General features: G+C 36.0%; 1 protein-coding gene across 2 annotated transcripts in view; it reads right to left on the reverse strand.

Moving 5' to 3' along the window:
- Positions 1 to 20,165, reverse strand: part of UNC13C (unc-13 homolog C) — a 769,865-nt gene that overhangs the window by 483,681 nt on the left and 266,019 nt on the right. For both annotated transcript variants that reach the window (XM_072616138.1, XM_072616137.1), the window contains 3 exons: positions 7,687 to 7,765; positions 6,228 to 6,278; positions 4,376 to 4,447 (listed from right to left, as the gene is read on the reverse strand). In XM_072616138.1, coding sequence (XP_072472239.1) covers positions 4,376 to 4,447; positions 6,228 to 6,278; positions 7,687 to 7,765 — 202 coding nt within the window. The remainder of the gene's footprint in view (positions 1 to 4,375; positions 4,448 to 6,227; positions 6,279 to 7,686; positions 7,766 to 20,165) is intronic.

Consider the following 20,165-nt stretch of genomic DNA (forward strand, 5'->3'; position numbering starts at 1 on the left):
ATCATATTGGGTTAGGTATTCTTCATTATTCAATCAACTAGGCACTTATTAAACATCTATTATATACCAGGAACTGATACCTACCTTCAGACATGGTTAGAAATATGATTTGAAAATTGATTTCCTAAAAGGTCTGATATGTGCCCAAAGACTTCACTGTAGTAGGGGTTTTTCCCCTTCAGATTCAAACTTTTGAAGAAAATTTGTGTATGTCCAGAGCTTTGAAATTGTGTTCTATTATGTTTTTGGATGCTTACTCCACTGAAGCAAATTATATTCATTTTAGATTATATAAATTCAATTATTTATTTCTACAGCCTAAGCTACCACACACACACACACACACACACACACACACACACACACACACACACACAAATTGTGTGTGTATCTACCATTATCCCTTCCATATCATTGGGGTTAGGGGCACAATGCTCCCATAATCTGGAAAATCCACATAATTTTTGGGCCCTCTCTTTATACCAGAGAAGTCTGAATTATCATGATAATAAAAGATAAAATATGTTGACATTATACAATATTTTACATATAGTTTATGACTTTCAGAATTTCTAAACTTTTTCTGTGTCATCTGCTTTGTGTGTTGTTTGAGGTTTCGTACAATTCCCCCAAAATCCCCATTTAATTTCTTATGCCAACCTATAATATATTGAAATTATGATGGGGAAAGCTGCAATGAGAAAGGGAGAACAGGGCATGCACACACACACGTGTGTGTGTGTGTGTGTGTGTGTGTGTGTGTGTTTGTGTGTACATACACAGAATAAGTCTTCCAAAGATCTATGTCTAGATAAAAGAATAGAGGGGATAGGCTAGAAAGAGTGAGAAGAGATTCTCTTTCCTTTTCCCCCAAGGACACAGTATAGGAAATAAAACCTTCTCTTTATCTCCACAGAACGCAGATGCATAGTTATGAAACAAGTGTGGTTAGTAGGAACAGAGGAGTAAATGCAGCAGCATTTATGATTAGAACTTCTCCTCATCAGGCAGCTGCGGACACTCCACTCCTATTAATAATACTTGACTTTACTAGCACAGGAAAGGGACTTTGTGTCTAGCTGCGAGAGTTACCAGGAGGCTCTGTGATTGGTTGAGACATAGGGTGCCTTGTGGTTCACATGAATACAGAACATCAAACCCACAGAGGGTCCTTTTTTCTGCCCTTCCTCTGAGAACCTGCCACTTTCCACCAAGGTACAAGGATAAGAGGATAGGAGTGGAGGAGGGGTAGGAGGTGGTGAATATAAGCTCCCTGAAGGTAGGAACTATGCTTAGCCCAGTGCCTAGCACATTGTAAGCATTTAACAAATTCTTGTTGACTGAGATGAATTCAAACAAATCTTCCAAATGCCTTATATTGAAAATGTGATAAAAAAAATATTACCAGCTTTATAATGCAGGAGTGATGACAGCTATCTATTCAGACACAGTAATGAGCTACAGGAAGTGATGTCTAAATTGAAAGTAAATAATGTCACTAATCCGGAAATATAGCTTGCGTGACTTCACATCTATTATAGGTATCACACTGCTTGCCTTCTCAATGGGTGGAGGAGAGGCTGGATGGAAAGAATTGAAACTCAACTTTTTTTAAAAAAAATGTTCTTTTACTTAAAATAATGTTAAAAATAACATACGAATGTCTATGAAAAATAAAATTTCACTCTCCTTACCAAATCATCCTCATACATGTTGCTACTGATGTTCAGACCTGTGATTATTATTAGTGTAGGAAACTCCAAGTGGAAACTCCTTTCACTAAATTAGATTGCCATCTCCTCTGTAATTTAGAATTTTTAAGAAAGCAGTCTATCGCAGGAGGTTAAATGACTCATCTGGAGTCACACGTGTCAGTCAGAACTTAAACCCCTGGTCTTTCTGTCTCTCAGGGTACCATTCCCAATACTATATGAATTGGTCTCCCATGCTAGCTAAATGAGAGAAAAAAAATCATCCCTCTATATATTAACCACATTTAGTCCAGAAGATCTTTGGGGAATACAATTCTTTTACTTCTTCCTAAACTAAATTAACTGTTCTTATTCATAAAGGGGAAGAATTGGTGGAAGGAAGAACTTGGCCGTACTTTTTTCATTCCTAGCACAATTTTAATGAATAAGATGATCCTAAATTATGACCTGTCATTTTAGATCATTGAAATCTTCAATTTCCTTAGAAGCCATAACTTGATTTGTACTGTACTTTGCTTTTATGAAAACAGAAAATCAACCACTTGCTACTTTTTTCACCTGATGAGTCCTTTATCATTAATATAAAAGCAAATACTTTCCACCAGCTCCTTTCACCCTGAGGATGCAACTGAAGAGTTCTGACATCGAAGAACTGATTTTATTCTATTTAACATTTATCTTTGGTTTTCATGTAACAACTGAATGTGACAGCTTGTCAAGTCTGACACTGAAATGGGGTTTTGCTGCAGAAGTCACATTTCATTTACATTGCCAGATGTGCCCCTCAGAAATGGGCAGTTGAGGGTTTTGGAAGCATGCTCTGTGGACTCTGACCTCACCTCTACAATGCCGCAAACCAGAAGTTTTCACTCATGCCCTCAGCCATATCACGAAGCTGAGTGGTCATTTCTAGGCTAAAACATAGCTCAGTATATGCTGTAATAAAAAATAAATGAATAATATCCTATGAAATTAGCAAACTCAAAGATTGAATTTAATAGTCTTTGCATTTTCTTTTTCTTTTTGGTTAGCCTTCTTAAGAATACATGTCTAGGGTAAAAATCAAACTCGTTATTTCCAAATACAATAAAAAGAAGCTCCTTAAAACCCAGGTGAAGGGCATTTCTGTTTTACTTTCTTTTAAGATATAACTGATGAGTTAGCACTTAGGAGGGATGGGGAAGTCTCCTATCCCCTCATCCTGGGGAAGAACAAGAAACATCCAAGAGCATTCATATATTCATGAACCAAATATTTCTCCCACTCTCTGCCCCAGCCTCCAACCCAAACTCAATCTTTGAACCAACAGAGTCGTAAGACTTCCATCCCGGTCTCCTTGGAGAATACTCTTAGACATCTATATTGTCTATATTCCAGCTCCTTTCAGCATATTGGTCAGTTTCTAAATTGGCTATGGATAGGAATCGGGGTGTTGGTAAAGCGAGTAAAATTCTGCAACTAGAAACAAAGAAGACGAGCTCAAACTCTTCCTTAGATGCTAGCTGCATGACTCTAGGAAAGTCACTTGACCTCTTCTTGCCTCAGTTCCCACATCCATGAAAAAGGGTTTAATAAGAGCACCTACCTCACATGGTGGTTATGAGGATCAAATATGATAGTGTAAGCAAAGTGCTTCTTTATATACCTTAAAGTACTATATCATTATTAAGTCTAATGATAATTATGATCATGTACAATAACATTATTAAATAATGTAAAATTTTAAATTACTATTATTACTCTTATTACTGATGACCAGACTTGCAGTTAGAAAGACCTGACTTCTGCCCCTTATATCTTCATAGTCCCAGAAAACTTTCTTCAGTCATGTTATAGAGGAGCTTCTTATCTTCCTTAATAAAGGAATTCCTTAACCTAGGATTCTTTGCACAAAGGAAATGACAAGTACAGATTCACCCTTCTGATTCCCCACTCTACCCTACCGCCCAAAAATGGTTGTAACCACTAAAAGGGACAAAAGTATCTATGTTTCTGTGTGCAATGAGACAGACAGAGAGTCAGAGCAAAATAGAGAAAAGGACAGTGAGATGAAGAAACAGAGAGAGAAGGTAAGTTGGGAGAAGAGCAGGGATTGAGGTTGCATAGATGCAATATGGGTTATCTGAAAAGCAAATGTTCATCTGTGATGAGAGAAAGAGAGAGAAAGTGAGGGGGGGGGGGATACAGGGAGAGGGAAAGAGAGAAAGAAGTCGTCAGACTGGGTTGTTGTGATTATACAAAATGACATCCTTATCTGAGAAGACAGAGCGAGTGATGCCGGCCACACTTCATGCTGAAAACTTTATGTGGGAAGGGCCTGTCATGACTTGTCATGGAAATCTTTATAGTCTACAAGTATATACAGAGACAGTGCCTGAAAGTTACAACACTAAAAAGTTGAGGGAATAATGATATATAGGGACAGATTTTCTCTCTGTTATCTCTGCTATTAATCTACATCTTTTTCATGCTGTGTGTTGTACAGAATTTATCTCAGGAAAGAATGCCCCAGTGAAGCCTTGTTTATTTTTCATCTCAGTTGCACATTACTGAACATCATCAAAACTTAAGGAGATAAACTTTCTGTAGAACTCTGTCCTGCTCCCTCCCTATTAGTAAGCCCTTGGATAACTTACTTCATTTTTCCATTAGATAACACTTACCAGTTCCTCATTGTTCAAAGATGTCCTAATAACCATGGCCAGGGAGATTCCAGATTTTCGGGCAGCTAATGTCTAAGGCAAATATCAGAAAACCATTATTAATAAATAGAGCAAGAAATGCAGATTACAATATGAACAGTGAAATATTAACAGTTCCTGCCTGACCTTAAAAGGAAGTCCCTAACATATGACATCTCCATTTCTATTTCCTTTAGTAGAATTAGGAAGAGCTGCCATTTATTTATTTTGACATGTTCTTTATATGACTATTACTTAAACTTTTATAAATTCAAAATGATAGAATGTTAGAGATAAATGGGGTGTTATTCAATGTTTCAGTTGCGTCTAACTCTTTATGACCCCATTTGGGGTTTTCTTGGCAAAGATACTAGAATGGTTTGCCATTTCCTTCTCCAGCTCATTTTAGAGATGAGGAAACTGAGGCAACAAAGTTAAGTGACTCACTCAGGGTCACAAAACTAGTAAGTGTCTGGGGTCAGATTTGAACTTGGGAAGATGAGTCTTCCTGATTCTAACCCACTGTATCTCACTGTGCCACCTCATTACCCCAATCTAGATCATTCCCTAAAAGATTTCCAGATGAGGTCACTGGGGTATATGTTATCAGAGAAGAATTAGTCAAAAGACGAGTCCCAGTTCTAACTCTTACTATCGATGTAGTCTTGAGCAAAACCATTTTACCACTATAAGCCTAAGTTTCCTTCTTGTAAAATAATGATAGAAACCCCTGTCTTGCTTAACACCAAGGGCTGAGGATCAAATGACATAATGGAACTGAAATTAGTTGAAGGTGTATAATGTTCATAGAACACTGGCATAGAATATGTGAAGTATAAATGCTATTAACTAACTTGCCCAAAATTATACCACAATCCAATTATATTTATAGTCTTTTTTTAAAAATGACACCTTAAGTAAACACAATCAATTAGGCAAAACTTGACATTACATGAAGTTGTTGCAAACTAAGCCCATGTTAATAGATGATGGATCTGGAGCATTGATTTGGGACTAAATTCAAGAGAAAATACTTCATAACCTCATTGGAATGGTCTTTTAGAGCCAACCTGAAAAATACTTTACTACTTTCTCAAAAGTAGTCTGCTTTAATGAGAAAAAAGTCAGGTTGCGTGTCAAAATAGCAGTTGTATTTTTTACTTGCCATTATGAAGATGTAGTTCAATAGTTCCAACTGTCAAAATGAATACCTAATATTTATGAAGATTTGGGTCATTAGGCATACAAAGTTTTTCTAATGACTGAGAAAATGACAACTTTATGACTTTCAAATTAGTCTTCAGCTATATAGAGGAATATCAGGAGAATCACTAGTCAAACTAAGTTCTATAACAAAGAAAACATGATTCCCCTTTTAAGCTCCATGGCTTTGTACTATTTTATTCTAGAGAACCATTCCCTGAGAAAAACCATAGCAAGCTTATCTTCAGAGTTTTTTCAACAGCCTGACTTATTATCCCTGTAGAGAAAAGTCTTCCCCACCAAAAAAAAATTTGCAGAGGTTGTTTTGTTTGTCTTTTGTCACAAAATTATGTTTCTGATCAGCTGCTCTTCAGCTGGAACTGACTGTGTGACCCCATTTGTGTTTTTCTTGGCAAACAGAGATACTGCAGTGCTTTGCTATTTCCTTCTTCTCAAAAATTATACTTAGTCTTTATCTATTTCTTTGTTGTTGCTGAATGAGGTGATATATTCTTTGATTAGCTCTGCCTTATATTACAATCCAGTTTTTCCTCTTCACAAGTTAAATGCAATACACTCTTGGGAACTCAACAAATATTAATTGAATGAATATAAAAAAAAATTCACTTACCATTGCCTGAAAAATTCCAGCAGTGACAAGAAACATAGTATGAATAATTAGCTATTTAAAAGTGGAAAAGGTAAAATGATGTTAAATAAACATAAAACATTCTTAAAATTCCACGTTGCATTATGAATGTGAGATAATCATTTGGATGCATACACAATCTCCTCTTTTGTAACATACGTATTAGACTTATTTTTTCTACCTTATAACTATAATGATAACTTTTGAATAGATTATCATTAGCAGAAATAAAAATCACTGATGTTAATGGTAAATTTTTATGCATTACTAGAAATAAATGGTGCATTCTTAGCTACACTTAGAAAATACTAAGAAATAATAAGGTTTTGTCAGACATGAAAAGAATTCCATAATAATTTATAACTTACTAACATATTTTATTTTAATTTAGATTTCAAATATTCTGGAAGGAGGAAACTATATAATCTTAAATAGTGTATTTCTAGTGGAATCTGGAACATATGCTGATTCTGAAGTTGATTTACTTCCTTAGTTATGTTATTTCAATGGTTAACATTTCATCATATTCTAGAGATTGTAAGGTAAATTCAATAAGGAGTAAACAGAACAATGGATGGAAACAGAGTTGGAGGGGGGGAATGGAGGAAAGGGAAAAAGTGGGAGAAAGAGAGATAGGGAGAAAGGTACATTACTAACAAAGTGAGTAGTACCCAAGTAGATGATTCATTTGACTATACTTACCTTGCATATGTTTTAAGTTTTAACTGGCATTTTAAAGATTCCTGTCCTATTTACTTTTGCAACTATTCAGATCTCATTCTAAAGTGTAGGGGATTGCTAATCACTTCAAGGCTCTGTTATATGCCTGGCCTAATGAGCATTTTAATGACTACAGTACCACAGGAATTTTCAGCGGTAATTAATATTCTTCAGCAAAAGATGATTTCTAGTTAATTTTGTCTAGACCAGACCTCAACAGAAGAGTAAGAATTCTCATATGCCCTACCTGAATTGATTTCTTTACCTGAATTACTTCTAACTCCATAGTTATATATGAATGCTAAGTGTATTGAAAATTTGAATAGGTCTTTAAATCTTGCATAGTAAACTCGTGGTCACTTTTTCTTCTTTAATGCAAACAATTCCATTTTGAAAGGACCAAAATACAGCTATTCATCTCAGCTCATGTGGCACTCTGATGGATGCTTTCTTACTTAACTATGGGGTGATTTTGGCTCAATTCATAATTTCAAAGTGCATCAATAGCCAGCATAAAGTTGTATTACTAACAACCACATTTAAAAATGTAGAAGGCAACAAGAAAGAAAATATTAAATATAACACTCTAAATTGGAGGAATCTAACATCATGAATATTTTAATTCATGCAACAGTTGTAGGCTATAAAGTTAATCCAAAAAGCAGTTTTAAAAATTATGTAGGAAACGACACAATCAGATAATCATCCAGAAGTTACTTACCACATCTCGAACAATGGGCAGGGTTTTTTTCCTGCGGAGATCAGGCATGCTGTCAATACCATAGAGTCCTTTCCCAGCCCTATAAAAAATGCATTATTTTAGCAGTTGAGACAAAGTTCCATCAGAAGTCACATCTCAGGTCTGGTGGTAAAAAAAAAAAAAAGTCACACAGTACAAAACAACAAAACTAAATTTGGACTATGCAATTAAGGTATCCTCACATAGTCCATTGGGCAAATTTCTATGATTGTAAACCACTGCAGATATTAGAATAAAGATCACCTGCTCTTCCTTTCCAGTTTTTCCAAATTACTCAACTGATCTCAGTAATCCAACACTTTGGGGTTATAAACCATGGTCTCCTTGGATTGAATTACTCTTTTGGGACAAAATCATACTTGGTAGAATACACATTGTTGGTTTTGAAATATTAAGGGAACCAAAGTGAACAATACTTTTAGTCTAGAACCAAATTGTCAGCAATTATAGGAAGATTATCAGCAGTTTAGAGACAACTTCCCTACCCCTGCTCTTCCACCAATATTAAAACTTTAAAAACTCATCTTTAATAGGTGTATGTCTTTACTTTTAAAAACAAGATGAAATTTATACTGACTAAATGATGTATTGTAAGCCCCAGAGTTATTAAGATCTGAGAATAAGTCCTATTTCTGTCACATAGTGGTTGTATGACTATAGACAAGTTGCTAAGGCCCCAGTTAACTCTCTAAGGAGCTAACTTATGAACCATGGCTCTAGTTTTCCATCAGTGGGCAGAATTTCTAAACCCAGGCAGTCTCCACACTCATGAAATCACAGGTATGACAAAATAAAATAGGCTGAATGTAATTTGCTTGGGATTCCCCCCACACCATGGTAATTAATTTAGAACCATCACACAAAAAAGACAGTTAAATCTTCCATGAAGTCTGTTATACATAGGTGATATAAAGGGCAGACACTAAACAATTTGCCCTATTTAGCTTCTATACATAATAATGAGAAACTATGCCTTTATGACACCCATTTGCCAGTTTGTTTATAAGGTAATGGTGAGAAGAAAGGAGAGTGATTAGAATATAGTGTGTGTATCTTTGTTGACTTTTCCTAGGCAGCAACAGACAAATTACACTTACACACTCCCAGCAAAGAGACTATTATTTCAAAGCCAGTTAATTCAGAAATTAGAGAGGCAGGGGGTGGAAAGTGGAGTTAGAAAGAGAGAAAGTGATTGAGAGGGATGTAGAGATAAGATAGAGAAGGAGAAGTGAGAGGATGAATACAGAAAATTGGAGGTAGAAAAAAAAGAGAGACAGGAGTAAATGGAAAAAAAAGTTGGAGCTCTAAGGGCAGTTTTTGAAAAAAAAAACTGTATGATTTATAATAAAATAAAAAAAGAGTTCAAGAGATCCCCTTAATCACCTAGTTTGGGACTTCACTCTATCCCCTCAGTCAAACTAGATAAACATTTACTTGTAATCTAATTTAATAAATTTAATACAATTTACATTTTAAGTTTTAAAAATACCTTAAAGCTGATATTGATTTCAATAGTTAAAGAATACTGTACCATCAATCATTTGCCTCTTGTAATGAGACCATTACTATCATCATACTATCTGATGACTATTCAGTCAGACTCCAGAATGCCCTCTAGCCACTATAAGCAAGAAGTAGGAAGAGCCTGATGAGGTTACCACATACTGCAAATACTGTGAGAAGTTAGGAGAACTTATGGAAGGCAGAAGTCTGGTAGAGAAATAAGACTGAGCTGCAGAATATTTTTCTGGAAAGGGGTTTAACTTGCTACATAATACCTGAGTGGTTTATACCAGAAGCAAAAAGACCTGATCTAGGTCAAGATCTAGACTGACTATGGCTGGGGAGCCAAAATAGCACAGTAAAATCAGCAACCCAGCTGAACTCTCCCCTCAAAACAACTTTAAAATAACTCCTCAAATTAAACTTTGGAGCAACAGAGTAAAAAAAGTTGGATTGAGACTTTTTCTTAACCTAAGATGACTCAGGAGATAGGCAAAAGAGGTCTGTGACACTGGAGTGGGTGCTAGCCCAGAGCACATGTTGGCTATGATAAGGGTAGCAGCAGCCTTGGAAGATCTCAACCCAGAGAAGAGAGTTGGAAAATTAGTCAGAAAGAGATTACAGGGAACTCTTTATTGGTACTGGGTGCAGCTAGTGCTGATTGGCAACTCTATTGACTATGCATAGTTCCAAGGCAGAGAAGAGTGCTTGTGGTCCATCACAAGGAAGTAGGGGATCTGGTCACAATTCCAGAGCCCAGAAGAGGGTTATAGTTAAAGGAGCACAGAGTCTGATCACAGTTCCAGAGCCAAGAAGAGTTCTGGTGCTTGTGGTTGCAGGGGACCTGGGAGCCTTCCAGCTTAAAGACCAAAGTGCAGAGCAGGAGAACAGTCACCACACATCTTCCTTAATCACACCACCTTGTAAGCACTAAAAACTTGCAGACCCCAGAAGTAGCTTTGAAAATAATAATATGAAAAAGTCTGAATTTTGGGACAATACCTCGCCACCCTCAGGTGAGCATAGTCAAACTTTAACATAAAGTTCAAAGTCAAAAAATAGACTAAAAAAAAATGAGCAAACAACAACAAAAGAACTTGACTATAAAAAAATCTCAAAGGAAGATAATCAGTTGAAAATACCTATAACAAAAACCTCAAAGAAAAATGCTACTTAGATATAACAAGCCTAACAAGAATTTCTGGAAGAATTAAAGAAAAACAATAAGGGTGACAGAGGAAATATTGTGAAAAGTAATGAGTGTGATGCAAGAAAATTATAAGAGGAAAATTAACAGCTTCATAAAAGAGGCACACACAAAATCATATTGAAGAAAATAACACCTTAAAATAGAATTGACCTAATAGTAAAAGAGGTACAAAAATTCACTGATGAAAAAACTCTTTAAGCAGAATTAGTCAAAAGGAAACAAATGTACATAAGTTCACTGAAGAAATTAACTTCTTAAAATTTAGAAGTTGGCAAGTTGAATCTAATGAATCTTTGAGTCATAAAGGAACAATGAAACAAAATTAAAAGAATGAAAAATAAAAGAAAATATGAAATAATCTCATCAGAAGAACAAAAGACCTGAAAAACTGATCGATAGATGATTTAATAACTATTGGACTAGCTGAAAGACATGTTTTAAAGAAGCAGCTTAGACATCATATTTCAAGAAATTATAAGGGAAACCTTCCCCAACATCTTAGTTGCAGAGGATGAAATAGAAATTGAAACAATCTATCAATCACTTCCCAAGATCCCCAAATGACAACTACCAAGAATATTACAGCCAAATTCTAGAATTCCAATGCAAAGAAGAAATACTGCAAGCAGACAGAAAAAAATAATTCAAATATCATTGAACTACAGACAGGATCACACAAAATTTAATGGCTTCCATGTTAAAGGAGCAGAGGGCTTAGAATTTGATATTCCAGAAGGCATAGTAGCTAGGATTATCAACAAGAATAATGTACCCAGCAAAATCGAGTGTAATCTTTCAGTGGGAAAAAAGGATACTTAATGAAATAGAAGACTTTCAAGCATTCTTGATGAAAAGTTCAGAATTTAATAAAAAATTTGATATTCAAACACAACTCAACAGAAGCGTAAAAAGGTAAGCATGAAAGAGTAAATGTAAGGGAACCAAAACTATTAAACTATTTACATTACTATATGGAAAGACGATAGATGTAACTCCTAAGAATTTTATCATTATTAGGGCAACAAGGTATCTAAATAGATAGAGGGCATGAATGTGAATGAATTATGATAAAATGATCTCCAAAAAATTGAGAAAGGGGGTTGAATTGGGAAAGGAAAGGGAGAGATAGAGTGGAAGAGATTTCTCCCATAAATGAGGCATACAAGAAGTTTTTTTTTTATATATTGAAGGGAAAAATAAGATGAGTGATGGGCAATTATTGAACCTCATTGTCATCTGCATTGGTTCAAAGAAGGAAGAATAAATGTTCACACTCAGTTGGGTATAGAAACCTACTTTACCCAATATGGAAATAGGAGAGAAAGGGGATAAGGAGTGTGTGTGTGTGCATGTGTGTGTGTGTGTGTGTGTGTGTGTGTGTGTGTGAGAGAGAGAGAGAGAGAGAGAGAGAGAGAGAGAGAGAGAGAGAGAGAGAGAGAGACAGAGAGAGAGAGACAGAGAGAGAGACAGAGAGAGACAGAGACAGAGAGAGAGACAGAGAGAGAGAGAGAGAAAATAAAAGGAGGTTGGATTAAGAAAAAGCAAAGTGACTTTTGAGGAAGGACAGGATAAAAAGAGAAAGCATGAGAAACATAAAAAATAAGATAGAGGGAAATAAACAATTAGCAATTATGAAATTGTTAACATGAATGGGATGAGCCCTCCATAAAATGGAAGAGGATAGCAAAATGAATAAGAAGTCAGAATCCATCAATATGGTGCTTATAAGAGACACACTTGAACCAGAAAGACCTGCATACAGTTAAAATAAAGAGTTGGAGGAGAATCTATTATGCTTCAGTAGAAAAAGGCAGGGGTAGCAATCATGATCTTAGACAAAGTAAAAGCAAAAAAAAATCTAATTAAAAGAGACAGTCAGGGAAACTACATTTCACTAAAAGATAACAAAGACAACGAAATAATATTAAAAAAATACAGCAAGTTTCTTTGATAAAAGCCTCATTTCTCAAGTATATAAGGAACTGAGTCAAATTTGTGAAAATAAGAGCCATTCTCCATTCATTAAATAGTCAAAAGATATAAACAGTTTTCAGAAAAAAATAAATCAAAGCTATCTATAGTCATATAGAATGCTCTAAATCACTATTGATTAGAGAAATGCAAATTAAAAATACTTCGAGGTACCTCTTCACACCTATTAAAAATGACAAACGTTGAAGGCAATAAAGGAAAACAGGTACACTAACAAGCTATTAGTGAAGTTGTGAATGGGTCCAACTATTCTAGAAAGTAATTTGCAACTATGCCCAAAGGGCTATAAAACTGTGCATACCCTTTGGCCCCATAACACGCTAAATCTGTGCCCCAGAGAGCAAAGGGAAAAGAAAAGGACATATATATGGAAAAATATTTGTAGCATCTCTTTTTGTGGTTGCAAAGAATTGGAAATTGAGGGGATGCTCATCAATTTGGGGATGGATGAACAAGTTATGACATATTATTGTGATGGAGTACTATTGCACTATAAGAAAAGATGACAGCAAGAGTTTCTGGGGAAAAAAAACATGGCAAGACCTATATGAACTCATGCAAAATGAAGTGAGAAGAACTGGAAGATCACTGTTTGTTTTGAAATAGCATTTTTTCCCCAATTATATTTGAAAACAATTTTTTAGCATTCATTTTTACAACATTTTGAGTTCCAAATTTTTCTCCCTCCCCCCCTTCTGAAAATGGTAGGCAATTTAATATAGGTTATACATGTGGTGTCATATAAAACATATTGCCATCTTAGTCACAGTTGTGAAAGAAGAAACAAATTAAAAGGGGAAAAAAGAATAAAGCAAGTAAGTATGCTTCAATCTGCATTCAGAGTCCAACAGTTCTTTATCTAGATGTTGATAGCATTTTCCTTTCTTAGTCCTTGTTAGTCTTTTTCTTAGATCATTGTGTGTTCATCCTTCCTTTTCAAAGAGGACTAAGACATCAGAGAAATGTTGACATGACTTGTACTTTGTTTTGAGTGTGGGAGGGCTATGCAAGTCACCAGCCTCACTTTCTCCTCGAGCCATCTCTTCTTGGATCATAGTGCTGCTTAGAAAGGCTGTCATTCATAGTTGATCATCACACAATGTTGCTGACACTGTGTAAAATATTTTCCTTGTTCTGCTCATTTCACTTTGCATCAGTTCATAAAAGTCTTTCCAGGTTTTTTTTTTTTTCTGAAATCTGCCTGTTCATCATTTCTTATTACACAATGGTATACATTTATATACCACAGCTTGCTCAGACATTCCCCAATTGATGGGCATCCCCTCAATATCCAATATTTTGCCACCACAGAAAGGGTTGCTATAAATACTTTTGCACTTGTAGGTGCTTTTCCACTTTTCACGATCTCTTTGGAGATCATAAAGTGGTATCACTGGACCAAAGAGTTTGCATAGTTTGGTTGTCCTTTGGACAAAGTTACAAATGGCTCTCCGGAATGGTTGAATCAGTTCACAATTCTATCAACAATGCATTAATGTCCCAATTTTCCTATATCCTCTCCAAAATTTACTTTCTTTTCCTGTTTTGTCATGTTAGCTGATCTGATAAGTGTGAGGTGGTATCTCAGAGTTGTTTTAATTTGCATTTCTTTAATCAAAAGTGATTCAGAGTACTTCTTCATATGCCTATAGATAGCTTTGATGAAAACTGCCTGTTCATATTCTTTGACCATTTATCAATTGGGAAATGGCTTGGATTCTTATAAATTCAGTCCTCTATATATTTGAGAAATGAGGCCTTTATCAGAGACACTTGCTATAAAGATTGTTTCCCAGTTTTCTACTTCTATTTCAATTATCCTATTTTTTCCTCCTGTTTGTCCTCTCTCTTTTTACCCTTTCCCTCCTCAACAGTGTTTTGTTTCTGTCTACTGTCTCCCCTAGTCTGCTCCACTGAAACCCTTCTGTTTTCTTTTCCCTTTTTACCTTTTCAGGCCTCTTTTGGGTCTTGATATTTGAGATCAAATTTTTTGTTCAGTTCAGGTCTTCTCCTTATGAAATCTTGAAATTCTGCTATTTCACTGACTGACATTTCTTCCCTTTTGTATTATTTGTATCTCTTTTTCCATTGGGCAAACTTATTTTTTAAATAGTTGGATTTTTCTAAGCTGTTGACTTTTTTTTCATAATTCTGTCATTTCTTTTCCCAATTTTTCTTATACCTCTTATATGATTTTAAGTTCATTTTTGAGCTTTTCCATGAGTTCTTTCTAGGCTTGAAAGCACTTCCTGCTTTTCTTTTGGGTTCTGCCTGTAGGTGTTTTGACACTATGTTCCACTTCTGAGTTTGTGCCTTGACCTTCCCTATCACAATGATAATTTTCTATGGTCATAATCTTATTTTGTTGTTATCTGTTGTTATCATCTTTTTTGGCATTTTTCTTTACTTTTAAATTTGAGGTCTGCCAGGGTGAAAGGGACACTGTCTCAGGCTTCTTGTGCCAGGGGCTACAGGCCCTAGCTATTTACCTGCTGCTGCACTGATGTTGCCCTGAGGCCCACAAAGAATCCTGTGTCTGGTGCTGCATTGAAGAGGTACAGTGGAGGGTGGCTGGTGCTGCTGGAGGCCATAGTGTTCTGGCAGCTTACCTGGTGCTAAGCCAGGGTCCTAATGCTGTTGTCTGGCATGTGCCAGAGTGGGTGGGATGTTTCTGCATTTTCCCATGACTACACTGAAGCCCTGATGGTCTGGCCTCTGATGACTGCCTGTTTCTCCAGGGCTATGCTAAAGCACATGGAGGATCCTGGTGTTGCCTGCTCCACCACATTAGGGCTCAGAATCTCCAGCTAGTTTGCTGAGGTGGGGTTTGCTGCTGGCATGCTGCGATGCTTCCTATCCTGAACTGCATTCCCCTTTAACCCAAGTAAATGGACTTTTCTTGCTTATCTTCCAAGTTTTTCAGCTAAAAAATTGTTTCACTCCATCTTTTTTCTGGTTCGGCTGTTCCATAATTTGTTTGGAGGCTCTATTTTATGGTTGTTTGGAGGTGAATGTAGAGTTGTGGCAATTTACTACTTACTACACCACCTTGGCTCTAAGTCAGGGAGCTAATTGTGCACAGTAACAATGTTATAATGATGATCAACTATGAAAGATTTGGTTACTTTGATGAATACAGTGATTCAAGAAAACATCCAAAGGACTCATGATGAAAAAAAAAAATGCTATCCACTTCCAGAGAGAGAAGTGAAAAGCTCTGGGTACAAACTGAAGTATAATTTTCTTGCTTTATTTTTGTTTTTTGTTTATGATATGGCTAAGATGGAAATAAGTTTTGCATGATGTCATATGTACAATTGGTATCATTTTGCTTGCCTCATCAGTGGGTAGGGGAGGGTGGAAGAAAGGAAGGAAGAGAATCTGGAACTCAAAATTTAAAAAGAAAAGAATGTTAACAATTTTTTTTCAAAAAATATCTGGTCCAATGAGTACAGTCAAATTTAACAAATTCAATCAAATTTCAATGTCTGATTACCTTAAGCTAAAAAGATACTTAGTTTAAATATGGAAAATAAAGTCCAACTGTGCCTAGACATATAACATTCATTATTTGTGCTGTATGATAAAGGATTTATAAGATTTGCTAGAGTAAGTGATAGCTCCTAATATATCCAAGGGATTAATGTTTTATAAATTCATGGTTCAAAAATATTGGAAAAAGGAATCATCATCCAGTAAAAATATTGAAAATAAATTGGATAGCAGTTTGTTCAAAAAAAAACTTAGATTCATTTTATGCCAGATACTAAAAATCAACTGAGTTGATGCTATAAATATTCAATAAAATAATTTATTATGGAAGGAAAAACAATACTATGTTCAGCTCAATCACAGAAAAGAGAAAAAATATACACTAAATTAGTGGTAAAAATACTGGGAATAAAATATATTAGTTGAATTACATGGAGGCAAAGGGGGATTTTGCATGCAAAAATTTTTTGATTCAGAAAGAAAGAGGGGACAAAGAGTTGAGAAAAAATTTTACAATAAATTTATAATCAACTCATCTTTAAAGGATCATAGGATTTTAGAGCTAGAATAGGCTGTGGAAATCAATAACCATGCATGGAGTATCTATAAATGTAATGCCCGTTTTCCAAAGGAAAGAATGGTCAAAGATAGGGACAAGCAATTTTCAGAGGAAAAAATACAAGTTATTAGTAACCACTTAAAAAGTTACTCAAATTCTCTAGTCACAGAAATACAAACTAAATAACTTTAGCATAAAAACTTCTATATAACAAATGAGTAAAACTATAAAATCTAAAAGGGATGAAATTATATGTAAGTGGGAATTGAGGGGGAAAACACTATTACAGTTAGTGGGCTACACCCTGGTATAAATTTATTGGAGGCAGACCTAGATATATGCATGAATGAGTTTCAGAACTGATCATTCCTTTTAATCTAGCAATCTCACTTCTGGAACTATATAGTAAGTTTATTATTAAAAGGAGAAAAACTACTCTTCCTGCATATAAATATTAATTGTGTTCTTGCAAAGGACCACACAATATCTTACTTGAACCAATAATTTCTTACTTTCCATGTCTTCCCCTTCCCATCTAGTATATTTTGTGCTAGAATACATAAAAACATATGAACATAGAGCTGGAAGGAATCTTTATTATTGTTCATTTGTTTTCAATTATCCTGACTCTTCAGGACCCCTTTTGGGCTTTCTTGGCAAAGATACTGGAGTAGTTTGCCATTTCCTTATCCAGCTCATTTTACAGATAAAGAAACTGAGGTAAACAGAGTTAGGTGACTTGCTTACACAGCTAGTAAGTGCTGAGGTCAGATTTGAACTCAGGAAGATGATTCTTCCTAATTCCAGCCCTGGAACTCTATCCACTGCACCTCCTAGCTGTCCCAGAAAGAGTCTTAGATGAAATCAAGCATAACTCTACTTCCTCCTAATTTTATAGATGAGAAAACTGAGGCACGAAGATATGGAGTGACTGGCCCACCCAGCTGCCTCAGAAAGAATCTTAGAAGTGATCAAGTGTAAACCTACTTCCCCCTAATTTTATAGATGAGAAAACTGAGGCACAGCAATATCAAGAGACTGGCCCAGGGTCTATCAGCTAATAAAGAGCAAAGGTGGAAAGTGAAGTCTTTCTAATTCCAGGCCCAGCGTTCTATCTACTATACCAAGCTACCTTGTTTTTCTCCAGATTGATAAGTGATGATGCAAGGAACAATTTTTTACTGGACTCTCTCTCTCCCTCTCCCTCTCCCTCTCCCTCTCCCTCTCCCTCTCCCTCCCCCTCTCCCTCTCCTTCTCCCTCTCCTTCTCCCTCTCTCATTCTTCCTCTCTCTCTGGCTCTCACAAACACACACACGCACAAACGCACACACACACACACACACACACACACACACACACACACACACACACACACACACACACACCCCATTCCTTGAAAACTGAGGTCAGATTCCCTAGAGCCACCCAGAAGCTCCTTAGCTCTGTGTCCACACTCCTACAATTATACAGTTATACATGTATATTTTGCATGGCCCCATAGCAGATGCTACTCCAAAGTGGCACTCCAAACACTTCAAGACCAGAAACCTATCTAACTTAGAGGCAGGGAAGTAGGTCTGGAAGATACTATCAGATACAACAGAAAAAAGAATCAGACATCTAAGGAACAGATAGAGTTGAAAGGTTTAGGCAGGTATTTTAAGTCAGATGGGCAAGAGAAAATAGTAAGAGGCAAGAACAGGGGGTCCAGTGCCAGGAAGTTCTCAAAAAGTCATCAAGGAAAGCACTAAGAAGCAGGCAACATTGAAATACACTCTTCTCCCACAGCAGAGGGAATAAATTACCCTCTGCCCTCTTTCATCCTATCTGCTAGGTCCAGGAAGTTCACTAGATTCTAGATCCATAGTTGTTTATCCTAGACAGAAGGTGATCAGGAGTCTACAAGTCAATCCCCATAATGAATGTAGAAAATATGCTGATGACATCACCAGAAAGTCCTGACAGTATTCTGGTCTGATATCCCCTCCCCATTCAAGTAACCTAATTGTTTCAAAATATAACATTGAATTCACTTCACAAGATGCTCCTTATTCTTTCCAAACAGACTTTCTGTATCAAATCAAATAACTAACTATTTACCTAATCGCAGTACGTCCCTTTCTCTCTACCGATAGGTCCACTACCTTCTTATTAAGGCCCTCATCATCTTTGGACTACTTCAATAGCTTCATAGTTACTCTCCTTGTTTCACTGTCTATCCCTTCTCCAAATACTCTCTCCATAGAGCTGCCAAAATAATCTTCCTAAAGCACGCATCTAACCAAGGCATTTGCCTACGCAAGTATCTTTGGTTATATTCCACTGCCTCTAGGATTAAATAAACTTCTCAACTAGGTTTAAAGCCCTTTACAATATGACTCCAGTTTAATTTTCCAGACTTAACATTCTTCTACCTTTTCAAGTATTATATTACTTATTTTACTTGATACCTGTCAATGACCCAGTAACACTAAACTACTTCCTATTCCTTGAATGCTACGCTCTGTCTCCCATCTCTTTGCCTTTGCTCAAGCTATTTCCTATCCTTGGAATGCCCTTCTTTTCTTACCCTCTAAGTCCTTCAATCTTTGATTTTCTGCAAGAAATATCAAATTCTGTCTTCTGTCTTTTCCTGTCTTCCCCAGCTGCTAGCGCCTTGCCCTCACAGATTGCATTTTATCTACTCTATATATTTGGCATGTCCCAAGCAATCTACATGCCATCTCCCTCATTAGAATATGAACTCCTTGAGGGCAAAGGCTATTTTTGCCTTTCTTTGTATACCCAGAATTTAGCATAGTACCTGACATGTAGCAAGTGCTGAAGAAATGCATTTTTAAAAATTTTATTTATTTTCATTTATGGAATAAAAAAAAGCAGTTCCATAACACAGTATCATAAAAAAAAAATGACTGCACACAAAACTGAACTAATCCTTTTAAATATATAATAAAGTTATCACGTAAATTTCTTTTTCTCCCCCCACCCTAGAGATGGCTACCATAAGACACAACTATGTATGTACATGTGTATATGTGTATACGTATATATGTATACATATACATACACACACGCACATACACATAGTATTCTATAAATCCATTTACCAGTTCTTTCTCTGGATATAAATAGGTCATTTGTTGTTAATGTATGTATTTATAATAGTCAAAATGACAGTCCCTCGAATTTGTTCTTAAAACTGTATGTTGTTATTGTATACAATAATCTCTTGGTTCTGCTTGCTTCATTCTTCATTATTTCATGTTAATCTATCCATATTTTTCTAAGATCATCAAGCTCCTCATTTCTTATAGTACAGTAGGATAAATCCTTTTTGACTGACGCTTTATGTTCCAACCAAATTGGACTATGTTACTCTCCAAACTTCTATCATATTTTACTGCCTTCTTGACTTTACATGTGCTGTCCCCCACACCTGGAATGCACTCCTTCCTAACTTCTACTTCTTGAACTTCTTACTTTCTTTCAGGGCTCATATCATGTCACCTCCTTCTGGAGGAAGCTTGCCTGAAATCATTCTAGCTAGACGTTCTTTCACTCTTCACATTGTCTTGAATTTACTTTGTTCACACATAATTTCCCAGTACCATGTAAGTTTGAGAAGGACTTTTTTGTCATTTTTTATCTTTATATCTCCAGTACCTAGCACTGTACCTTCTAGAA

The sequence above is a fragment of the Notamacropus eugenii genome, chromosome 1 (assembly GCF_028372415.1).
Source record: "Notamacropus eugenii isolate mMacEug1 chromosome 1, mMacEug1.pri_v2, whole genome shotgun sequence".
Classification (NCBI taxonomy): Eukaryota; Metazoa; Chordata; class Mammalia; order Diprotodontia; family Macropodidae; genus Notamacropus; species Notamacropus eugenii.